At 47.0% G+C, this 20,509-nt stretch overlaps 1 protein-coding gene across 3 annotated transcripts in view; it reads left to right on the top strand.

Annotated features, from left to right (window-relative positions):
• Positions 1-20,509, top strand: part of erbb3a (erb-b2 receptor tyrosine kinase 3a) — a 170,598-nt gene that overhangs the window by 96,037 nt on the left and 54,052 nt on the right. For 2 of the 3 annotated variants that reach the window (XM_070869544.1, XM_070869546.1), the window contains exons 3-8: positions 1,952-2,138; positions 6,669-6,803; positions 9,838-9,903; positions 11,634-11,755; positions 17,772-17,913; positions 18,949-19,062. In XM_070869544.1, coding sequence (XP_070725645.1) covers positions 1,952-2,138; positions 6,669-6,803; positions 9,838-9,903; positions 11,634-11,755; positions 17,772-17,913; positions 18,949-19,062 — 766 coding nt within the window. Of the gene's footprint in view, positions 1-1,951; positions 2,139-6,668; positions 6,804-9,837; positions 9,904-11,633; positions 11,756-17,771; positions 17,914-18,948; positions 19,063-20,509 lie in introns of those variants that run through there. The other variant, XM_070869547.1, reaches the window with a different exon arrangement.

Genomic DNA, 20,509 nt, shown 5'->3' with positions numbered 1-20,509 from the left:
AGGCTATCTCAGTGAGGATAGAAGGGGAGAAAGTGGGGAAGTTCTCTCAACTCAAGATAAAGGTGCTAAATCTCACTGCATAGCTGGAGTACATAAAGGAGAAAATTTACACTGGTACAATAAGGAGTGTCCTTCTGTGGCTAAGGTAGAGTGTGCACAGAGCTTTACTCTGTATCTAACCCCATGCTGTACCTGCCCTGGGAGTGTTTGATGGGACAGTGTAGAGGGAGCTTTACTCTGTATCTAACCCCATGCTGTACCTGCCCTGGGAGTGTTTGATGGGACAGTGTAGAGGGAGCTTTACTCTGTATCTAACCCCCTGTACCTGCCCTGGGAGTGTGTGATGGGACAGTGTAGAGGGAGCTTTACTCTGTATCTAACCCCATGCTGTACCTGCCCTGGGAGTGTTTGATGGGACAGTGTAGAGGGAGCTTTACTCTGTATCTAACCCCATGCTGTACCTGCCCTGGGAGTGTTTGATGGGACAGTGTAGAGGGAGCTTTACTCTGTATCTAACCCCCTGTACCTGCCCTGGGAGTGTGTGATGGGACAGTGTAGAGGGAGCTTTACTCTATATCTAGCCCCATGCTGTACCTGCCCTGGGAGTGTTTGATGGGACAGTGTAGAGGGAGCTTTACTCTGTATCTAACCCCCTGTACCTGCCCTGGGAGTGTTTGATGGGACAGTGTAGAGGGAGCTTTACTCTCTATCTAACCCATGCTGTACCTGCCCTGGGAGTGTTTGATGGGACAGTATTGAGGTCAGCCATTCATGTGGTTAAGCAGTAGATACAACACAAATAAATCGGGGAGCTCAGGACAGTGAAAGCTAAACAATGATAATTTATGGCCTTCCAGTTCGTGTTCTCCTTTTGGAGACACTCACTCCTTGCATTTCTAAGGGCGCTGGTCTCCCTCTGCTACCTTGCCTACTTGTGTGAGCTCAGACAATCAGACCTCGGTTTCTACTTCTTGTTATTGTAACGCTGACTGGAAAATCTTCGTGTGAAAATCAGCAGGATGTTTGTGAGGGTATCTGCGCCGAACATGATCGTCATCGGACACTTGGGACACTTTTCAGCAGGGGTCGCTGGACAGTGAACACAAGTGGGAACCCTGCCTGATTTTCCCCCCTCTTCCATAATCCAGGCCAGACTGAGGCCAATTGTATCATCCTTTCAGATGCCCCCCTGAGATCAGCTATAACTCAGCACAGTTGTTGAGACATCACCTGGAGTATTGTGTACAGTTTTGGCCTCTTTACCTAAGGAAGGATATACTTGCCATAGAGGGAGTGCAACAAAGGTTCACCAGACTGATTCCTGGGATGGGGGGAGGATTGTCCTATGAGGAGAGATTGAGTAGATTAGGCCTATATTCTCTAGAGTTTAGAAGAATGAGGTGTGATCTCATTGAAACATATAAAGTGGCTTGACAGGGTAGATGCTGAGAGGCTGTTTCCCCTGGCTGGAGAGTCTAGAACTAAGAGTCACTGTCTCAGGAATAAGGGGTTGGCCATTTAGGACTGAGATAAGAAATTTCTTCACTGAGGGTGGTGAATCTTTGGAATTCTCTACCCCAGAGGGCCATGGATGGTGAGTCATTGAGTATATTCAAGGCCGAGATCGATAGATTTTTGGACAGTCGGGGAATCAAGGGATATAAGGATCGGGCGGGAAAGTGGAGTTGACGTCGAAGATCAGCCATGATCTCATTGAATGGCGGAGCAGGCTTGAGGGGTCGAATGGCCTACTCCTGCTCCCATTTCTTATGTTCTTGTGTTCACAGACCAGGGAGTGAATCCTGAGTTCCTTGGGGTTCAGCTTCACACTGGGGAGTGCAATGGTCAACTGAGCCATTGGGGCACTGAATTGTTCTCATTGAATGCAAGACTTCTGTTGTGTGATGATGCACCCCCTGTGCTGATCTAATTGTGCTTTCTCTCCCCACAGTCGATCCGGGAGGTGACTGGATACGTGCTGGTGGCACTGAATCAGTTCGAGTACCTTCCGTTAGAGAATCTCCGAATTATCCGCGGCACAACGCTCTACGATGACAAGTATGCGCTCTCGGTGATTCTGAATTACCGGAAAGATGGAGTTCATGGGCTGAAGCAGCTTGGTTTTAAACAGCTGACAGGTGGGATCGCTGAAGCGACGGGTGGGTGATGGGGTTTGAGAGGAGCTGCTGGGAGGCTAGGCGAGGGCAAGATTTAAATACCCCGTTGGAACGCCTCTGCACTCGGCAAAGCCCCCACTTTTGTCCTGTTCTAACGGGAGTGCGTTTTGCTGGGGTAGAAAAAAAAAAGAAAGTTTTGCATTTCTGTAGCGCCTTTCACGACCACCGGACCTCCCAAAGCACTTTACAGCCAATGAAGTACTTTTTGAAATCACTGTTGTAATGTGGGAAATGCGGCAGTCAATTTGCGCACAGCAACTCCCACAAACAGCAATGTGATAAGACCAGATCATCTGTTTTAGTGATGTTGATTGAGGGATAAATATTGGCCCCAGGACACCGGGGATAACTCTCCTGCTCTTCTGCGAAATAGTGCCATGGGATCGTTTACGATCACCTGAGAGAGCAGATGGGGCCTCGGTTTAACGTCTCATCCGAAAGACGGCACCTCCGTCAGTACTGCGCTGGAGTGTGAGTGGATTTATGTGCTCAAGTCCCTGGAGTGGGACTTGAACCCACAACCGTCTGACTCAGAGGTCAGAGGTGCTGCTCACTGTGCCACGGCTGACCGTTCCATAGGCGGCTGTAGTCGACCAGTGTGAACGTAGTGAGTGTCGACTGCTACTCAACCACCGGAAGCATCACAGCCGAGCCCGATCTTGTCTTCAGGCAATACCGAGACCAATGTCCCCCTCCCAATCCTGAGATAGTGAGGCCGATTTAAAGTGAGATGGGGCGAGGGGGAGTGGGGATTTTCAGATCTGAGGCCGCCTTCCTGACAAACGAACCAGGTGGAAAAAAAGTTGTTTTGTGCCTAAAATGTCTCTGGGTGCTTCCCTCCAGCAGGCTCCAGTTCTCTGTTGAAGATGTGAGTTTGGATGATCCTTGACAGGTGTAATTAAAAGATTTATTTCTTGCGACTTTTGCAATGAGTCAGTGAGAAAAGCGCAGTTTCTGTCAAACCAGATTTTCAGCTGAGGAGCAGGACTGGAGCCAAGCTTCACAAAACAAGGCAGTAAGCGGGAGAGGCATGGTGAATGCTGCTCTCTGCTCTGTCAGCCAGCAGAAAGCCACCCTGAAGCTTTTCTGCTCTCCACCCTGGCCACCCCTCTCCTCTCCTGAAGACATTGCTTGCACAGGTGACTGGGCACCCCTCTGGTACCTCATCCAAGAGGCCCACTTCTCAAGTTGGCGCTTAGGCAGTCTGTGTCAGTGGGTTGTTCGATTATGGAAGCGTCGTTGCTGAGCCTGATTCTGTGCCTCAGCTTGAGATTTGCTCTCTCAGCACAGACCAGCGATTGAATCTGGAAACTTTCTGCTCTATATGGCTGCAGGGCAAATTTAGCAACAGTCAGGAGACTGACTCTGCATGCATGAATGAGGTTTTAAAGCGACTGGACCCAACAACAACTTACATTTATATAGCACCTTTTTTAATGTAGTAAAACGTCCCAAGGCGCTGAGAGAGAGCGAGAGAGAGAGGTGTTTAGGGCAGGAATTCCAGAGCTGAGAGTCTAAGAAGGCACGGCTGCCAATGGTGGAACGATTAAAATCGGGGGTGCTCCAGAGACTCGAATTGGAGGAGCGCAGAGATCACGGAGGTTGCGGAGCAAAAGTAAGCTATTGGTCTGTATAGGTGAGCGGAGAGGTTAGCTCACCTGTGCACCGAATCGGAATGATGGACCTGAAGCGAAGTGTCCACAGTTGTTTTGTTTTACGGTCACCGGCACTTTTGGTCTGAGGTACAGGGTGAAGACCCCTTTGCAGCAGGGTATTGGGGCCTCCAATGTCACCAGTGTGCGGTCACTTACATTTCAGGGAGGCCTCCAATAGCACCCTTGGCATTGCGTAAAGAGGACTTAAATTGTACTCTTTGACCAGCTCAATGGAAAGAGCCTTTATCCCTTGATTGCTGCCTCCAGCCCCCTGTAGTGTAGACCACCTCCTGAGAGCCATTCACCTGATGGCACATTGTGGCAGTTACAAAGATCCCTGCTTAAAAGATTAATGCAAAAAGTATCACAATGCAAGTGGTGAGTAATTGTATTTAGCGATTAAGTACTTATGTCTGTGTGTTTACGTAGCTACAAACTATGACAAGTATTCCCCCACCCCACACCCCCCTTCCCTCCTGTGCTCATTCCTTTCAAGGCTGGGCTGCCTTTGGCTTGTAATGCCACCAATTGTTGGCTATCACGTGACCTCTGTGTATAGTTGAATTAATGATGTCTAGAACCAGAGGGCAGTTTGTCCCACCCCCATCTTCTCCTAGATCCCATCTCTAGAATTCTCCTCAATCCTTCCACCTCACTCTCCTTCTTTAAGAACCCCCCCTCGCCCCCACCTCCCCAAATCCACTTATTTTACAGAGCTTTTGAGATTAAGAGACATCCTAGCTGAGCCTGATCCTGTTCAACAACAACAACTTGCATTTATATTGCGCCTTTAACGTAGTAAAATGTTCCACGGCGCTTCAAACAATACTTGACACCGAGCCACTTAAGGAGATATTGGGATCTGTGTTCCCCCTCATTTCTTTGTTGTTGCGCGCCCCTTTAAGACCCTGGGAGGACAGACGCACCAACGTTGGTGTCCTCGATCAGGCCAACATCCCCAGCATTGAAGCACTGACCACACTCGATCAGCTCCACTGGGTAGGTCACATCGTTTGCATGCCCAACATGAGATTCCCAAAGCAAGCGCTCTACTCAGAACTCCTTCACGGCAAACGAGTCAAAGGTGGGCAGAGGGAACGTTACAAGGACACCCTCAAAGCCTCCCTGATAAAGTGCAACATCCCCACCAACACCTGGGAGTCCCTGGCCCTAAGTGGAGGAAGTGCATCCGGGAGGGCGCTGAGCACCTCGAGTCCCATCGCCGAGACCATGAGAAACAAAGCGCAGGCAGCAGAAAGAACGTGCGGCAAACCAGTTCCATCCACCCCTTCCCTCAACGACTATCTGTCCCACCTGTGACGGACTGTGGTTCTCGTATTGGACTGTTCAGTCCCCTAAGGACTCGTTCTAAGAGTGGAAGCAAGTCTTCCTCGATTCCGAGGGACTGCTTATGATGATGATGATGCACGGCCCATTCACAGTTTTGTGCATGTGTGAAACTTAACATCGAAAAAGCCGGTCCAGGGCTGTGCGGTACCAGCAGAAAGCAGTGCAGCTTAGAGGGAGCGTTGATTAGGACAGGCGACCAAAAGCTTGGTCAAAGAGGTAGGTTTAAAGGAGCGTCTTAGGAGAAAAGAGAGGCATGAGGGGTTCAGGGAGGGAATTCCAGAGCTAAGGCCCAGGCAGCTGAAGGCACGGCCACCAATGGTGGAGCGATGGAAATCGAATGCGCAAGAGGCCAGAATTGGAGGAACGCAGAGATCTCTCCTCACCACACACGCGCCCTTTCCCAGTGGGGGTTACAAGATCACAATCAGGACCACAAATCCAGGCTGATTTTCTTTTTTAAACTTTCGCTCACTCAGGAATACTGAGGCCCACTGCTGAGATCAAGAAACTCGGCACAAGCCAGTAATTGAGCCTGGGGCTTTCCTGATCTGCAGGCCGAGTTGAGGGGGGGGTTTTGCTGTGTGCAAAAATGGCTGTGGCATTTATCAACATAGCAACAGTTGTTGCACGTCAAACCAATTTATTGGATGTAAAATGCTGAGACACTGCTTTTGGAGGGGAGTGATGAGAACATAAGATCAGTCTTTCAATAAGATCATGGCTGATCTTCGACCTCAACTCCATTTTCCTGCCCTATCTCCATATCCCTTGATTCCAAGAGAGTTCAAAAGGCTATCGATCTCTGCCTTGAATATACTCAACGACTGAGCCTCCACAGCCCTCTAGGGCAGAGAATTCCAGATTCACCACCTTCTGTGTGAAGAAATTCTTCCTCATCTCAGTCCTAAATGACCCCTTATCCTGAGCCTGTGACCCCTGGTTCTGAACTCTCTAGCCAGGGGAAACATGCTCTCAGCATCTAAAAGGGGAGTGGAGAATGCAGACATCGAACCCGCTAACTCTCGCATGCTAAGCCAGTGCTCTACCATTTGAGCTAATTCCGCATTGCCATAAGGGACTTGAAAAATGCATATCTTTTCTTTTTAACCACAGTGGGCGGTGTATCTGGGGGGAGGTGCTTGCTTTCTTTTACCCAAATAACCAACACTGAGGAGTCAGTTCTTCACAGGATTTTGAAAAGAAATGTTGTTTGATTCGAAAATTGAATGACTGACTGAAATCCTGTCACTATTTCAAATTGGCTGTTTTCATCTGTAGTTTTTATAATCTTTTATGCTGTAATATTTTGAGTAATAACGTTTATTCGAATTTGGCTGCTTTGTTCTCTGTGTAACTCTCGCTCTCTGCTTTTGTCCCGAATGGAGCTACGAACCTTTGATTGAACCCTCCTTTTCCTGCCCTTTGATGGCTAGTTAATCATTTTGTGGCTGAACCTGCTCTCCTTTTCCGTCCTTCTGTTGTGCAGAGATTCTGGTGGGAGGCGTGTATTTAGAAACCAACCAGTTCCTGTGTCACACCGAGGCCATCAACTGGGCCGACATCCTTCAGAACCCGAAGGAGCGACTGGACTTCAACGAGACAAAGGATGTTCGAAAAGGCTGTAAGTGTCGCTTCCAATCAACTGGGGCCACCAGCGCTGGAATCCATGCTTTCATAAATTTGCACAATAAGTTGCTCCTTTTTGTTCAAGACAAGAGCCCTAATGTTCAAAATGTCAAACTCTTGTTGTGTGCGTTTTCACCTCCTGTTCATCTCCCTTCTTTTCCTGATGGCACTGGCTCTGACTGGCATACTCGTCCATGGCCACTATGTCCTCCAGCACTTTGCCAAAATGGCCATTCTTCATGTGTGAATGTGGATGAGAGACTGGCTATTCAACTGCAGCGGCGTCACCGCTGAGCCTGATCCTGCCCCTTCAGCCAGGGACAGTGAGACCAATTACATTGCGAGGTGTGAGGGTGGGTTCAGATGCATTGCTCTCCCATGCACTATATTTAATTGGGGGGTGGTGGGGAGAAACAAAAAAGACTTTCCGTTCCAGCTTGATTGAGCTGTCCCTTGGGGTTACCCTCCAGTGGGCTTTTGTTCTCTGTTCAGACTATGGGTTTGGATGGTCATTAAAAGATTTATTTGTTGTGATTTTTCCTTTCCAATAATAACAGATGTATAAACTTGTATTTATATAGTACCTTTCACATCCTCGGATGTCCCAAAGTGCTTCATAGCTACTGAAGTACTTTTGAACTGTAGTCACTGTTGTGACGAAGGCAGATTCGCAAGCGAATTTGCGCATAGCAAAGTTCCATGAACTGCAATGAGAGAAATGACCAGTTGGTGTTTTGGTGGGGTTGTGGTCCAAAACATCAGAACTCCCCTACACACCTTCATATAGTGCCTTGGGATCTTTCATCTCCACCCGAGGGATTACAGTTGCGTGGATCGACTGGAGAAGCTGGGGTTGCACTCCTTAGAGCAGAGATGGCTGAGAGGAGATTTAATTGAGGTGTTCAAAATCACGAAGAGTAAATCCAGAGAAACGGTTTCCAATGGCTGAAGGGTCGATAACCAGAGGGCACAGATTGAAGGTGATGGGCAAAAGAACCAGAGGCGACATGAGGAAAAACTTTTTTACGCAACGAGTGGTTAGGATTTGGAATACGCTGCCTGATGGGGTGCTGGATACAAATTCAATAGTAGCCTTCAAAAGGGAATTGGATAAATACTTGAAGGAGAAAAAATAGCAGGGATATGGGGAAAGAGCGGGGGAGTGGGACTAACTGGATTGTTCTTTGAAAGAACTGGCGCTCAGCCGAATGGCCTCCTTCCTATTCTATGATTCCAAGCAGGTAGACAGTGCCTCCGGTTTCACATCTCATCCGAAAGACGGCACCTCCGACAGTGCAGTGCACCCTCAGTACTGCATGGATTGAGAGGCGAGATTATGTGCCTTGAAGCACTTGGACAAGCTGACACACAAATGTTATGCAATTCACACAGTTCGCATTCCCACGAGGCTCAGTCACTCTGAACTCGTCAAAGACAGAATACTTCAAAAATTCTAATTAGCACTGATGTGGAAAGGAAAATCCTGAAGAAAAGGAAAAATCCATCAATCTAATTAGTTTTAAACAAATTGAGATTGAAGTATTTAATGCTAAAGTCCACATGCATTTTTGGACTCTGGGGGGTCGAGGGATATGGAGATTGGGCGGGAAGGTGGAGTTGAGGTCGAAGATCAGCCATGATCTTACTGAATGGCAGAGCAGGCACAAGGGGCTGTATGGCCTACTCCTGCTCCTAATTCTTGTTATGCAAAACACACACACAAATCTTGCCATTCATTCTTTAGTTAACCTAAAAATTGCAATTTTTTGTGTCAAGTATAAAATTGTATAAATAAGGAAAGAAATCAACTCGGAAGTGCAGGTAAATGTGTATTCCATCACCCAAAGAGGCTGGAATTTATTGAAGGTGGAACTCTGAGTTTTACGAATTTCACTCTTCCTTTCAGTCCTTCCCTCCCCTGTACCCTTTGCCAGACCGAGAAGGCACCCCTATTGGCCTTCTGTTAGGCCTTTGCTAAAATGTTCTTCAGCCACTGATAGCAGAGCATAAAAACTTGTGTGGGGTTTGAGGGTGCAGGCCTGTGTCTCACCCTCCCCTACATGTCCAGGACTACTGAAGATCACGGGATAATTATGGATGGGAAAGGTCCATCAGTCCATCTTGGTTCATCCATCCAGAATGATCATAAAGTGCCCCCCCCCCCACCCCCCACTGATTGCAGCATTCAATTGTTTCTTAAATAATTCCAGGGTTTTTGCCTTCACTTCTGGTTGTCTATTCCATGTACTAGAAAAATAAATTATCCGTGAAGTAATGTAGGAAACGCAGCAGCCAATTTGCACACAGCAAGCTCCCACTAACAGCAACTGATAATGACCAAATAGTCTATTTTGAGTGATGTTGATTGAGGAATCAATATTGGCCAGGACACCGGGGAGAACTCACCTGCTCTTCTTCGAAATAGCGCCATGGGATGTTTTACGTCCATCTAAGAGAGCCGGTTTAACGTCTCATCCAAAAGACGACATCTCCGACAGTGCAGCACTCCCTCAGCTCTGCACTGGAGTGTCAGCCTGGATTTATGTGCTCAAATCACTGGAGTGGGACTTGAACCCACAACCTTCTGACTCAGAGGCGAGGGTGCTACCCACTGAGCCACGGCTGACGCTATTACTTTTCGCCCGAAGACGAATTTCCTGATATCGGTCCTAAAAGGCCCTTTTCCTAGTTTGAACTTGCATCCCCTTTTGTTCTACTTTTCTCACTTTAAGAATTTAAAGTCATTTTCCAGAGTTGAGCTTTTGAGCTTAACTGTCAGCCCAGGTGCCTCCCACCTAACCTGGTATTGGCAGATCACAAAGCCAAGGTATAGCTGCAGTACAGGCACGTTGGACCGAAAGACCTCCTCCTGTGCTGTAAGGCTCTATGATTCCACCTCAGCCCACGCCCTTTGCAGGTCAAAGCCAGGGGTCACCAAACTAAGGCACACTTTTCTGTCCAGTCGGTTTAGTTCGATCAAGTGCATCTGTGTTGTCCCACAGTGATGATCTATCTATCTCTTTTCTCAGGTGCCAAGTGTCATGTGTCCTGTAACGGACATTGCTGGGGCCCTGGTGAGGGTGACTGTCAGACCTGTAAGTACATTGTCTGTGTTACTGCTGAATATATTGTTACAGTAATGCTGGTGAGCTGCAGACAAAGGTACAGTCCATTGAGTTCGTCTGCGAGAGTTTGGCTGTGCTGCACACGCTAAACACTAACAGAAGAGTGCATGTGGGTGCACCATTGCAACTCAACCCAGGTGTAGCATACGTTTCTGAAACATGTGTGAATGGATTGTGGCACTTACAGACTTAACACACAAGGTATGAAGAGATCAGGACAACATTTACGATAATTTTTTAAAAAAAGCATGTTGGAAGCTGCCAGGTCCTCCTTGTTTTCTGGTGCTCATTCATATCAAAATATAAGAATTCTGAAAAGTATTTCCAGTAAATCCCTGATTCGCCCACATACTTAAATGTGACGATTAATAGCTATTACATAGTTCTGTGATGTCCAAATGGTGGTCACCCTTTTTGCATGAACAACACAGCTATACTTAAGGTTCTGTGTTCGCGAGATTTTGTTGATCACTCCCGCGAGTCAATCTACAGGAAAGGCATTTCCATGTAAACATTCGATATTCAAACATGTGAAATGGCTGCTCTCTCCATTGGATTAGATGATGCAAGCAACATGCCTCGGGTTGAAACCATCAGCATTGCAATGATTTGCTCACAATCGAGGGTGTCATGTTCTCCCAACATGAAAGGGGTATTCATAAACATGCCAAGTCTTTGCAGACATGCAAAAAAATCAAATTAGTTTGAGCTAATTATAAATGAGTTGACTCTGGTCTGAATCTGAAGGTTGTGGTTGCAAACCTCACCCCAAGATTGGAGTGCATACTCTCGGCTGACTCTTGAATGCAGAGTCTGTTGAAGTGCTACACTGTCGGAGGGATTATTTTTGGATTGGTTGTTGAACTGAAGCCACTTTTGCATCTGGGGTTCTGCACTCAATTATCTCGGGGTGGGGGGGCGGGGGATGGGGGGGCTGCAGTGTCAACAGCAAAGAAGGAATTCAAGTGTAAGGATCTAAACTCCAGATTAATTCTAGAGTCAATCCAGTTTGAGGCAAGGTGAGCTTTACTCTGCAATGAATCTGGAACCTGCAGTACAGGTATCTGTGTGTCTCACAGGGTGACTGGGAGTTAGAATTACTTCCGATTCTATGGCCTGAACTAGAGTATTCTTATAATGTATAAAATCCTTGGAGGGCTTGACAGGGTAGATGCAGGGAGGATGTTTCCCCTGGCTGGGGAGTTTAGAACCAGGGGTCACAGTCTCAGGATAAGGGGTCGGCCATTTAGGACTGAGAAGAGGAGAAACTTCTTCACTCAGAGGGTGGTGAATCTTTGGAATTCTCTGCCCCAGAGGGCTGTGGATGCGTAGTCGTTGAGTATATTCAAGGCTGAAATAAATAGATTTTTGGAATCAAGGGATATGGAGATAATACAGGAAAGTGGAGTTATGGTTGAAGATCGGCCATGATTTTATTAAATGGCGGCGCAGGCTCGAAGGGCCGTGTGGCCTACTCCTATTTCTTACATTCTTATGAAAAATGTGCACTTGTGTGAGGTACTGGAGGGTACCTGGCCTCTGGAACGCTGGCAGGAATCATGGGAGAAAAAGGGAGTACAAAAAGCTGTAATGATTTTGATTTTTCTCGCACAGTTGGAATTGTCAACCTGTCTCGCATATGAAGCACATAACCCATTCTTTCCTGTTCACCGCGCTCTCCCTTCTTTTCTCCCCCACAGTGACTAAATCCGTGTGTGCTCCTCAGTGCAATGGCCGATGCTTTGGACAACATAACCCCAGCGAGTGCTGCCACAGCGAGTGTGCTGGTGGATGTTCAGGGCCGAAAGATACCGACTGTTTCGTAAGTCTTTGAAAGTTTTTTTTCCAGTCAATGGGTGACTGGGTGCGAATTCTAAAACCATAGCAAAATACTGCGGGTGCTGGAAATCACAAATAAAAACAGAAAATGCTGGTAATAATCAGCAGGTCCGGCAGCCTCCATGGAGAGAGAAAGTATCCGAGAATGGTTACAGCGCAGAAGGAGGTTATTCGGCCCGTCGAGCCCGTGCCGGCTCTCTGCAAGCACCTCAGCTCGTCCCACTCCCCCGCCCTTTCCCCGTAGCCCTGCAAAAAAAAAAAAAGAATCCTTAAGATACTTATCCAACTCCCTTTTGAGAGCCAAGATTGAATCTGCCTCCACCACCCTCGTGGGCCATGCATTCCAGATCCTAACCACTCGCTGCGTAAAAAAGTTTTCTCTCATGTCTTTGGTTCTTCTGCCAATCACCTTAACTCTGTGTCCTCTGGTTCTTGACCCTTCTCTCAATGGGAACAGTTTCTCTCGATCTACTCTGTCCAGACATAAGAACATAAGAATTAGGAACAGGAGTAGGCCATCTAGCCCCTCGAGCCTGCTCCGCCATTCAATAAGATCATGGCTGATCTGGTCGTGGACTCAGCTCCACTTACCCGCCCTCTCCCCGTAACCCTTAATTTCCTTATTGCTTAAAAATCTATCTATCTTTGACTTGAAAACATTTAATGAGCCAGCCTCAACTGCTTCCTTGGGCAGAGAATTCCACAGATTCACAACCCTCTTGGAGAAGAAATTCTTTCTCAACTCGGTTTTAAATTGGCTCCTCCGTATTTTGAGGCTGTGCCCCCTAGTTCTAGTCTCCCCCACCAATGGAAACAACCTCTCTGCCTCTATCTTGTCTATCCCTTTCATGATTTTAAATGTTTCTATAAGATCATCCTTCTGAACTCCAAGGAGTAAAGACCCAGTCTACTCAATCTATCATCATAAGTTAACCCCCTCATTTCTGGAATCAGCCTAGTGAATCGTCTCTGTACCCCTTCCAAAGCTAGTATATCCTTCCTTAAGTAAGGTGACCAAAATTGCACGCAGTACTCTAGGTGCGGCCTTACCAATACCTTATACAGTTGCAGCAACACCTCTCTGCTTTTGTACTCCATCCCTTTCGCAATGAAGGCCAACATTCCATTTGCCTTCCTGATTACCTGCTGCACCTGCAAACTAACCTTTTGGGATTCATGCACAAGGACCAAAAAGAGTTTCATGCACAAGGACCCCCAGGTCCCTCTGCACCACAGCATGTTGTAATTTCTCCCCATTCAAATAATATTCCCTTTTACTGTTTTTTTTTTTTTCTTCCCAAGGTGGATGACCTCACACTTTCCGACATTGTATTCCATCTGCCAAACCTTAGCCCATTCGCTTAACCTATCCAAATCTCCTTGCAGCCTCTCTGAGTCCTCTACACAACCCGCTTTCCCACTAATCTTAGTGTCATCTGCAAATTTTGTTGCACTACACTCTGTCCCCTCTTCTAGGTCATCTATGTATATTGTAAACAGTTGCGGTCCCAGCACCGATCCCTGTGGCACACCACTAACCACTGATTTCCAACCGGAAAAGGACCCATTTATCCCGACTCTCTGCTTTCTGTTCGCCAGCCAATTCTCTATCCATGCTAATACATTTCCTCTGACTCCGCGTACCTTTATCTTCTGCAGTAACCTTTTGTGTGGCACCTTATCGAATGCCTTTTGGAAATCTAAATACACCACATCCATCGGTACACCTCTATCCACCATGCTCGTTATATCCTCAAAGAATTCCAGTAAGTTAGTTAAACATGATTTCCCTTTCATGAATCCATGCTGCGTCTGCTTGATTGCACTATTCCTATCCAGATGTCCCGCTATTTCTTCCTTAATAGTTTCAAGCATTTTCCCCACTACAGATGTTAAACTAACCGGCCTTTGGTTACCTGCCTTTTTCCTGCCCCCTTTTTTAAACAGAGGCGTTACATTAGCTGCTCTCCAATCCGCTGGTACCTCCCCAGAGTCCAGAGAATTTTGGTAGATTATAACAAATGCATCTGCTATAACTTCCGCCATCTCTTTTAATACCCTGGGATGCATTTCATCAGGACCAGGGGACTTGTCTACCTTCAATCCCATTAGTCTGTCCAGCACTACCTCCCTAGTGATAGTGATCATCTCAAGGTCCTCCCTTCCCACATTCCTATGACCAACAATTTTTGGCATGGTTTTTGTGTCTTCCACTGTGAAGACGGAAGCAAAATAATTGTTTAAGGTCTCAGCCATTTCCACATTTCCCATTATTAAATCCCCCTTTTCATTTTCTAAGGGACCAACATTTACTTTAGTCACTCTTTTCCGTTTTATATATCTGTAAAAGCTTTTACTATCTGTTTTTATGTTTTGCGCAAGTTTACCTTCGTAATCTATCTTCCCTTTCTTTATTGCTTTTTTTAGTCATTCTTTGCTGTTGCTTAAAATCTTCCCAATCCTCTAGTTTCCCACTAACCTTGGCCACCTTATACGCATTGGTCTTTGATTTGATACTTTCCTTTATTTCCTTGGTTATTCACGGCTGGTTATCTCTTCTCTTGCCACCCTTCTTTTTCACTGGAATATATTTTTGTTGCGCATTATGAAAGAGCTCCTTAAAAGTCCTCCACTGTTCCTCAATTGTGCCACCGTTTAGTCCTTGTTTCCAGTCTACTTTAGCCAACTCTGCCCTCATCCCACTGTAGTCCCCTTTGTTTAAGCATAGTACTCTCGTTTCTGACGCAACTTCCTCATCCTCAATCTGTATTACAAATTCAACCATATTGTGATCACTCATTCCGAGAGGATCTTTTACGAGGAGATAGTTTATTTTTCCTGTCTCGTTACACAGGACCAGATCCAAAATGGCTTGCTCCCTTGTAGGCTCTGTTACATACTGTTCTAAGAAACAATCCCGTATGCATTCTATGAATTCCTCCTCCAGGCTACCCCCTGCGATTTGATTTGACCAATCGATATGTAGGTTAAAATCCCCCATGATTACTGCCGTTCCTTTTTCACATGCCTCGATTATTGCCCGTCCCACCATGAAGTTGTTATTTGGGGGCCTATAAACTACGCCGACCAGTGACTTTTTCCCCTTACTATCTCTAATCTCCACCCACAATGATTCAACATTTTGTTCATTGTAGCCAATATCATCCCTCACAACTGCCTTGATATCATCCCTTATTAACAGAGCTACCCCACCTCCCTTCCCTTCCTGCCTATCTTTCCGAATAGTCAGATACCCCTGTACGTTTAATTCCCAGTCCTGGCCACCTTGCAACCATGTCTCTGTAATGGCCACCAAATCATACCCATTTGTAATGATTTGTGCCGTCAACTCATTTACTTTATTTCTAATGCTGCGTGCATTTAGGTAGAGTGTTTTCATCCTAGTTTTTAAACCATGATTTTTGTTTTTACCCCTCCTGCAGCCCTTTTATATTCAGTGGTCCTTTTTGTTTCTTGCCTTTGGTTTCTTTGCCCTCCACTTTTACTCATCTCTTTTCTGTCTTTTGTTTTTGTCTCCTTTTTGTTTCCCTCTGTCTCCCTGTATTGGTTCCCATCCCCCTGCCATATTAGTTTAACTCCTCACCAACAGCACGAGCAAACACTCCCCCTAGGACATTGGTTCCGTTCCTGCCCAAGTGCAGACCGTCCGGTTTGTACTGGTCCCACTTCCCCCAGAACCTGTTCCAATGCCCCACGAATTTGAATCCCTCCCTGCTGCACCACTGCTCAAGCCACATATTCATCTGTGCTATCCTGCGATTCCTACTCTGACTAGCACGTGGCACTGGTAGCAATCCCGAGATTACTACTTTTGAGGTCCTACTTTTTAATTTAACTCCTAGCTCCTTAAATTCGTCTCATAGGTAAAAAAAGGGATGAGGTCCTATGTCGTTGGTACCAATGTGCACCACGACAACTGGCTGTTCTCCCTCCCTTTTCAGAATGTCCTGCACTCGCTCGGAGACATCCTTGACCCTTGCACCAGGGAGGCAACATACCATCCTGGACTCTCGATTGCGGCCGCAGAAACGCCTATCTATTCCCCTTATGATTGAATCCCCTATCACTATCGCTCTCCCACTCTTTTTTATGCCCTCCTGTACAACAGAGCCAGCCACGGTGCCATGAACTTGGCTGCTGTTGCTCTCCCCTAATGAGTCATCTCCCTCAACAGCACTCAAAACAGTCTATCTGTTTTGCAGGGGGATGACCACAGGGGACCCCTGCACTACCTTCTTTGTACTACTCTTCCTTTGTATTCCATTCCCTAGCTGGCTGTGGATCCTTCTCATGCAGTAAGACCAACTCACTACACGTGCCACTTATGTCATTCTCACCATCGTGGATGCTCCAGAGTGAATCCACCCTCAGCTCCAATTCCGCAACGCGATCCATCAGGAGATGGAGGCGGATACACTTCTTACACATGTAGTCGTAAGGGACACCGGAAGCGTCCCTGAGTTCCCACGTGGCACAGGAGGAGCATATCACGTGACCGATCTCTCCTGCCATGCCTCAACCCTTAGATACCCTTAAATTGGTAATAACAATGCTACAGTTTACTTACTGATATAAAAATAAAAAGAAAAGCTACTTACCCCATTGGCTGTGACGTCACCTTTTGATTCCTTTCTACTTCTTTTTTGCTTTCTCTCCCGCTGTAGCTGCACCGGTACACCTTTATAGGCCACTCCGACACTGCTCCCACCTCTCACCAACTGCCGCTGACTCTCGAGCTCCCGCTGGGCCTTTTATAGGCTGCTCCGATGCTGCTCCCACCTCTCAGCAACAGACCCCTCATGATTTTGAACACCTTGATCAAATCTTCTCTCAACCTTCTCTGCTCTGAGGCGAACAACCCCAGCTTCTCCAGTCTACCCACGTAACTGAAGTCCCTCATTCCTGGAACCAATCTTGTAAATCTGAGCGTTAACGTTCCAGGTTGGTGACGGTTCATCAAAACAGACGACCTGAAACGTTAACTCTGTTTTCTCTCTCCACCGGTGCTGTCTGACCTGCTATTTCCAGCATTTTCTGTTCTTAAGTGTGTACCTGGCTTGGGCAGGACTGAGAACTGAGCCTGTGCCATTTTGTTAAGAGGTGCTGATGTAGCTGAGGCCTAGCAAAAAAGGCTTGTCTGTTTTCTTTTCAGTCAGGAAGTGCTGGCTCACGGTCCAAGCTCTGGTTGATTTGAGTGTCAAACAGTGATGGATTGCTCATCCGAACACTCGCAACCACAGTCGGAAATCTCTCTCCTTTCTCCTTCGGGAGAATGGGGCTGAAACCAAGGGATGAGTGAGAGAAAGTCTTGGCATAACGGGGATTGAGTGAGTCAACGGCAAAGAGTGTGGTGAGCGCTGAGTAGTGAGTTGAGTGTGTGTGAATGTCTGATGGGGACTAATGGAATAAAAGTGGGTGAGTGAATGGGAACTGAGAAACTGAGGATGATCGTGAGCAACCGTGATGGGACTGACAGACAGAGTAAATGTGTCCGAAACCGACTGAGTGTTACCGGGACTGAGAGGCGGAGAGTGAGTAACGGTGATGGGGACGGAGAGTGACTGATGAGGATTGACTGAGTGAGCGCGTTTGACAGTTTGAGACACGCTGAGAGACTGAGCATGAAAGTGAGTGAGAGAGATGAGGGCTAACAGTGAGAACGTAAGAATTAGGAGCGGGAGTAGGCCGTTCGGCCCTTCGAGCCTGCTCCGATATTCAATAAGATCATGCTGATCTTCGACCTCAACTCCACTTTCCCGCCATATCGCGATTTCTTTAATATCCAAAAATCTATCCTACTCAGCCTTGAATATACTCAACGACTGAGCATCCACAGCCCTCTGGGGTAGAGAATTCCAAAGATTCACCATCCTCTGAGTGAAGAAATTTCTGCTCATCAGTCCATAATTGTTGGAGTGTGAAATGGTTATTCCTCCAGTCAGTTTGATTCTTACATTGTGGCGGTTATGTTCCCACAGGCATGCAGGCGCTTTAATGACAGCAATGCCTGTGTTCCAGTCTGTCCACAACCATTAATTTACAACAAGCAGTCCTACCAGCTGGAACGCAATCCAGACACCAAGTACATGTACGGAGCTTTCTGTGTGACGAGCTGCCCTGGTAAGTGCACCCAGTTTCTAAAGCAAATCTGTTTTCCTCTCGTTTCATTCTCTCTGGATCATGGATTCATCAGGAGAGCTCCCGCAACACTCAGTGGAACCAACCATGCGACAATATGGGGTAATGATCCCATGTTCCTGAGAGAACATGCTTAGCCCGTGCTTGATTTCCCCCCGCCAACTGGTGCCCAGGCTCGCGTCTGCTAGCTCAACAGATTGGAGGTTGGAACCTGGAATCTTCAGGATAATGACTTTACACCCCCCCCCCCCATTAGGGGCGGTTTGGAGTAGGGCTTCATTCCTGTTGTGTTCACGCTCAACACGTGGCGAGTCACGGGGAAATTTCACGGAATGATACAGTGACGAAGGAGGCCATTCGGCCCATCTTTGAAAGAGCTATCCGATTAGTCCCACTCCCCTGCTCTTTCCCCACAGCCCTGCGACTATTTCCTTTTCAAGTATATATCCAATTTCTTTTGAAAGTTACGATTGAATCTGCCACTGTCATCTTTTCAGGCACTGCATTCCATCTCCCCACACCCCCCCACCCTGGTTCTTTTGCCAATTATTTTAAATCTGTGTCCTCTGGATACTGACCCTGTTGCCAGTGGAAACTCTGCAGCATTTCCATGACTCCTGGGATATAATTTTAGCTGCGGGCGATATTGAATTAGCCACCCATTATACACCACACCAGATTTTCCTTTGCATCAAAGGGAGGGAAAATCAGACGGAGCCTATAATGGGCGCCCAATTCGATATCGGCCATTTTTGCATACTCACCCAATCAGGCGGGGCCTATAACGGGCGCCCAGTTCGATATCGGCCATTTTGCGTATTCGCCCAATCAGGCAGCGCCTATAACAGGTGGCCAGATTGATGTTGGCCATTTTGCGCGCTTGTCCAAAGTTAAAATGACCCCAGTGTCCCATCCAGTTTGTGGTGATCGGGTTTTTTTTTTAACTCCTGCTAGCCCTTTGCGGCAAGAGCTCTTGAAGTATAGCTGGAAGGGTCATCCTCTCTTTTTGTTCTGCAGCGAACTTTATCGTCGATCAGGGCTCATGTGTCCGCGCCTGTCCCAGTGACAAGATGGAGGTTGAAAAGAACGGTGTGAAAATGTGCGAGCCATGCGATGGCCTCTGTCCGAAAGGTGAGCCTGCAAGTGCATAGGCCAGACTCCCTCCCTCACCAGGTTACCCGGGCAACAGATCCATTTTAAGTTACAGTAGTAACTTGGGGGCAGGGGGAGAATGTTTTTACCAGTTGGTAGCTGATCAGGATTCGAGTCTTGTCACTTGAATTCTAATTTGCCTCTCAAACTGCCATGCGTTTAAGATGGAATTTGGAGCTGGAGATGACTTGAAGAAAAGCTGGCAAGTTAGATAATCTTTCCCGGCTTGTTCTAACTGCCTGCAGCACGATCCAATATTGAATTTAAAATATGAGAGATTTTAAAATGTACGCATTATTAAGAGACGCTCAAGGTGAATATTTTCTACTCTGTAAACGTGTCTGCTGCAGGCATGCAATGGCCACCTAAATTATCTGGCAGAGTAACCTGGCAGCAACTCAGCAAAGTTGACAGTGAATTTGCATCAAACTTTGCTTCCCTGAATTTCTCAGTTGCAGATTCTGTCCCCAGCCCCCACGTTAGTCATTCTGTGCCCCGTCAAACCACTGACAGCCAGGGTACCCTGTTGCCAATTAACCGTGAAGGGTCCAGCATTAAAGGCGTGCAGCCTTTACCCAGAGGTCGGTTGCAAGACTGCGATTTTTTTTTTTCTTTCTGCCAAATTTGTGGTTTTGACAGAAGCAATATCAAGTTACAGTGTTAAAACAAAAATGGTTATGATGGGAATGATTTGTGGTTTTCTCAAAGAAGCAAAACCAAAAGCTGTACATGCAGGAAATCTGGAAATGGCCAGGCAGCTTCCAGCTGCAATGTGCTCCACTGTTTTGTCCACTTTAAGCTCATTGAGACCTTTTTTACTATGTTAAAAGCGCTATAGTGTCAACTATGGCTCAGTTGGTAGCACCCTCGTCTGATTCAGAAGGTTGTTGGTTCAAGTCCCACTCCAGGAACTTGAGCACAGAAACCCTAGCTGACACTCGAGCGCAGTGCTGAGGGAGCGCCACACTGTCGGAGGGGCAGTGTATTGAGGGAGCGTTGCGCTGTTGGAGGGGCAGTGCTGAGGGAGCGTTGCGCTGTTGGAGGGGCAGTACTGAGGGAGCGTTGCATTGTTGGAGGGGCAGTACTAAGGGAGTGCTGCACTGTCGGACGTGCCGCCTTTCGGATGAGACGTTAAACCAGGCACCATCTGCCCCCTCCGGTGGATGTAAAAGATCCCATGGCACTATTTCAAAGAAGAGCAGGGGAGTTATCCCCGGTGTCCTGGCAAATATTTATCACTCAACCAACATTACCAAAACAGATTATCTGGTCATTATCACATTGCTGTTCGTGGGAGCTTGCTGTGTGCAAATTGGCTGCCTACATTACAACCATGACTACACTTCAAAAATACTTCATTGGCTGTAAAGCACTTTGGGAGGTCCAGTAATCATGAAAGGCGCTATATAAATGCAAGTATTTCTTT

The sequence above is a fragment of the Pristiophorus japonicus genome, chromosome X, assembly GCF_044704955.1.
Source record: "Pristiophorus japonicus isolate sPriJap1 chromosome X, sPriJap1.hap1, whole genome shotgun sequence".
Lineage (NCBI taxonomy): Eukaryota > Metazoa > Chordata > Chondrichthyes > Pristiophoridae > Pristiophorus > Pristiophorus japonicus.
Note: the sequence above shows the minus strand (reverse complement) of the source record. Positions and strands in the feature narration are given on the sequence as shown.